We start from the raw sequence: 2,911 nt of genomic DNA on the forward strand, positions 1-2,911 counted from the left end.
CTTTTTTTTTTTTTTTTTGTGGTTTATGGGAAATAAGAGTTTCATGGAGTTTCCCACCAAGGCTGGCTTCAAACTGAGATCCTCGGATCTTACCCTCCTGAGTAGCTAGGATTACCGGCAACTCATTTGTGCCCAGCTAAGGGACATGTTGTTTTGCTTTTTTAGGACCTATAAAAATATGGGGGTTCTTAAAGTAGTTAATAGCCTTCTAATGAGGAGAATGGCCCAGAAAAACTCCAGGTGGTCCCTTATTAGGGAATAATTGGGTTTCTGGTTGGTTTTTCTTTCTTTGCCTTCTCCTACCTCAGTGACAAGCACTATCCATGGTGCCCCATGCCCCTTCTCTCTCATTGGGAGAAAATTATAGCACCTGCCTCAGTACCCACCTCTCCAAAAGCTGTCTTCTCACTCCAAGAAGAGAGCATTGGCCCAAATGCTAGAGTCTTGCCTTTTTTCCCAAAGGTGCCTGATCTTTAAGACTGCATGGGAAACAAATGCCTTCTCCACCTCTCACTGTGGGTCATACTAGTTTCCTCCTTAACCTAAATTTTGTTCTAGCCACTAATTCATCCTAACTCTTCTCTACTCTGACTTTCCTGCCCAAGGTCTGTTCCCTGGTTTCCCAGACAGCACGAAGACAAATCCCTCCCTGGAGAGCAAAGTTATGACAGGAGGGAGGAAGAACATGGGATCATGTGAATAAAATGGCACTGAAGACTCAGCCAGGGAGACTGATTTTTACTGTTGCTGCTCTCTTCTTTTTCTGCCCTCCAAAACAAAGGGGTAGCCAGGCTCTGGTGACTCAAGCCTATAATCCTTACTATTCAGGAGACTGAGATCTGAGTACGGAGGTTCAAATCTAGCCAGGGCAGAAAAGCCCATGAGACTCTTATCTCCAGTTACACACACACACACACACACACACAGAGTCATAAGTGGAGCTCAGGCTCAAGTGGTAGAGCATTAGCCTTGAGCAAAAGAAGCTCAGGGTAAGCTGGGCACCAGTGGCTCATGCTTGTAATCCCAGCTACTCAGGAGGCTAAGATCTGAGGATAACGGTTCAAAGCCAGTCTGGGCAGGAATGTCTATGAGACTCTTATCTCCAGTTAACCACCAGAAAACTGGAAGTAACTCTGTGGCTCAAATGGTAGAATACTCGCCTTGAGCTGAAGAGTTCAGGGATGGCACCCAGGCCCAGAGTTCAAGCCCCACGACCCCTCTCCCCCCAAAAAAATTCTTTTCAGAACTGGAGGAGGGGAAAAGAGGTAGCCTTATGAACAATATGTCTCTGAGAATATGACGGAGGTACCCAACTAGACCAATGAGGAGCTGAACACTCTGACAGCTAGAGAAAGAGCTGTTTGGTCCTCTTAACACAAGGTCAAACCAGGCACAGGTGGCTCATGCCTATAATTCTAGCTACTTAGGAGGCTGAAATCTGAGGGTAACAGTTCAAAGACAGCCTGGGCAGACAATCTGTGAGTATCTTATCTCTAATTAACCAGCAAAAATCCCAGGCCTTGAATCTAAGCCCCAGTACTAGCACACACACAAAAAAATCAAATAAAAAGAACACAAGAGGGCTGGGAAATTGGCTCAGTGGTAGAGTGCTTGCTTTGCACGCATAAGGCCCTGGATTCTATTCCTCAGCACCACATAAGCAGAAAAAAGCCAGAAGTGGTGCTGCAGCTCAAGCGGTAGAGCACTAGCCTTGAGCTAAAGAGCTGAGGGACAGCGCCCAGGTCCAGAGTTCAGGCCCCACGACCAAAACAAAAACCAAAAAACCCCACAAGGTTAGCCTTTATTAAATATGCCAAACTGCTTGGCACTTCATACATAAATATCTCATTTAATGTAACAATCCTACAGGATTGAAATTAACCTTATTTTGCAAATGGGGAATTCCAAGGTTCAACAAGGATAATTAGATTGCCCAAAGTCACAAGCAAGTAAATGTGATTGATTCTCGAGGATTCCAAAGCCCTTGCTTATTTTTACTAGCCATTAATTTTACCCAGGGAGAACATGACTCAGATAGACAGCCTCCCAGCTGTTGTCCTCAGTAAGCTAAGAGTTTCATTGCCACTCCCCCTCACCATTGTCCTTCCACAGATGACAATTGGAAGTGCTATTTGCGATGAGGAGGAAATGGATGGAGTTGAGGACTTAATTAGAAGTAAGGGGGCACCTCCCAGGAGGGAAAGAGCCTGGAAAAATGGTAGCCAAAGGCATGAGGTCCATGGTTCATGCTTGTTCTGTAACACCTGCGTGTTTCTCATGAAGAGACATTTGATTAGGCCTTAGGTCTCTTGACGGGTGACATTAGCAGGGAATGAAAGGCTGGTAGAGTCTGTAGCTGAAAGGATCGTGTCCACGATTGAGTCTGTGGGTGAGTGCTCTTGGTTCAAAGTAGGGGCCATGGCTGAAGGAGTGCTCTCCAAGGTTGTGTCTGTGGTTGAAGAAGTGGTGGCCCCAAATGATGGGTTAGTGACTGGAGTCTGGGGACGACAATGCATCCAGTTGCGGGCGATATTTTGGGGGTAGCCTTTCTCCACTCGAAGCTGCCGATTGAGGCGCCAGTACTCTTTGCCCTTGAAGAAGTAGACTCGACCATCCCGCCAGCTCATAGCAGCAGAGGGCTGGTCTGGCACTCCAGTAAACAACTCCTTGATTGGTTTGGGGTAGCGGCTGAAGTCAGTTTGTGCCAGCTCATCCCACTGCCAGTACCCTGAGCCCTAGTAGATGGGAAGAAGAAGAGAATGAAAGAACTTAGATATGTAGCCGGGCGCTGGTGGCTCACACCTGTAATCCTAGCTACTCAGGAGGCTGAGATCTGAGGATCACGGTTCAAAGCCAGCCAGGGCAGGAAAGACCATGAGACTCCTATCTCCAATAAACCACCAGAAAACCA

The 2,911-nt window shown here is 46.9% G+C and overlaps 1 protein-coding gene across 2 annotated transcripts in view; it reads right to left on the reverse strand.

Moving 5' to 3' along the window:
* Positions 1-1,785: 1,785 nt before the first annotated feature.
* Mmp19 (matrix metallopeptidase 19) overlaps positions 1,786-2,911 on the reverse strand; it is an 8,314-nt gene continuing 7,188 nt past the window's right edge. For both annotated transcript variants that reach the window (XM_013019651.1, XM_013019643.1), the window contains exon 9: positions 1,786-2,735. In XM_013019651.1, coding sequence (XP_012875105.1) covers positions 2,301-2,735 — 435 coding nt within the window. In that variant the 3' untranslated portion in view covers positions 1,786-2,300. The remainder of the gene's footprint in view (positions 2,736-2,911) is intronic.

This window comes from Dipodomys ordii, unplaced genomic scaffold, assembly GCF_000151885.1.
Source record: "Dipodomys ordii isolate 6190 unplaced genomic scaffold, Dord_2.0 Scaffold3, whole genome shotgun sequence".
Taxonomy (NCBI): domain Eukaryota; kingdom Metazoa; phylum Chordata; class Mammalia; order Rodentia; family Heteromyidae; genus Dipodomys; species Dipodomys ordii.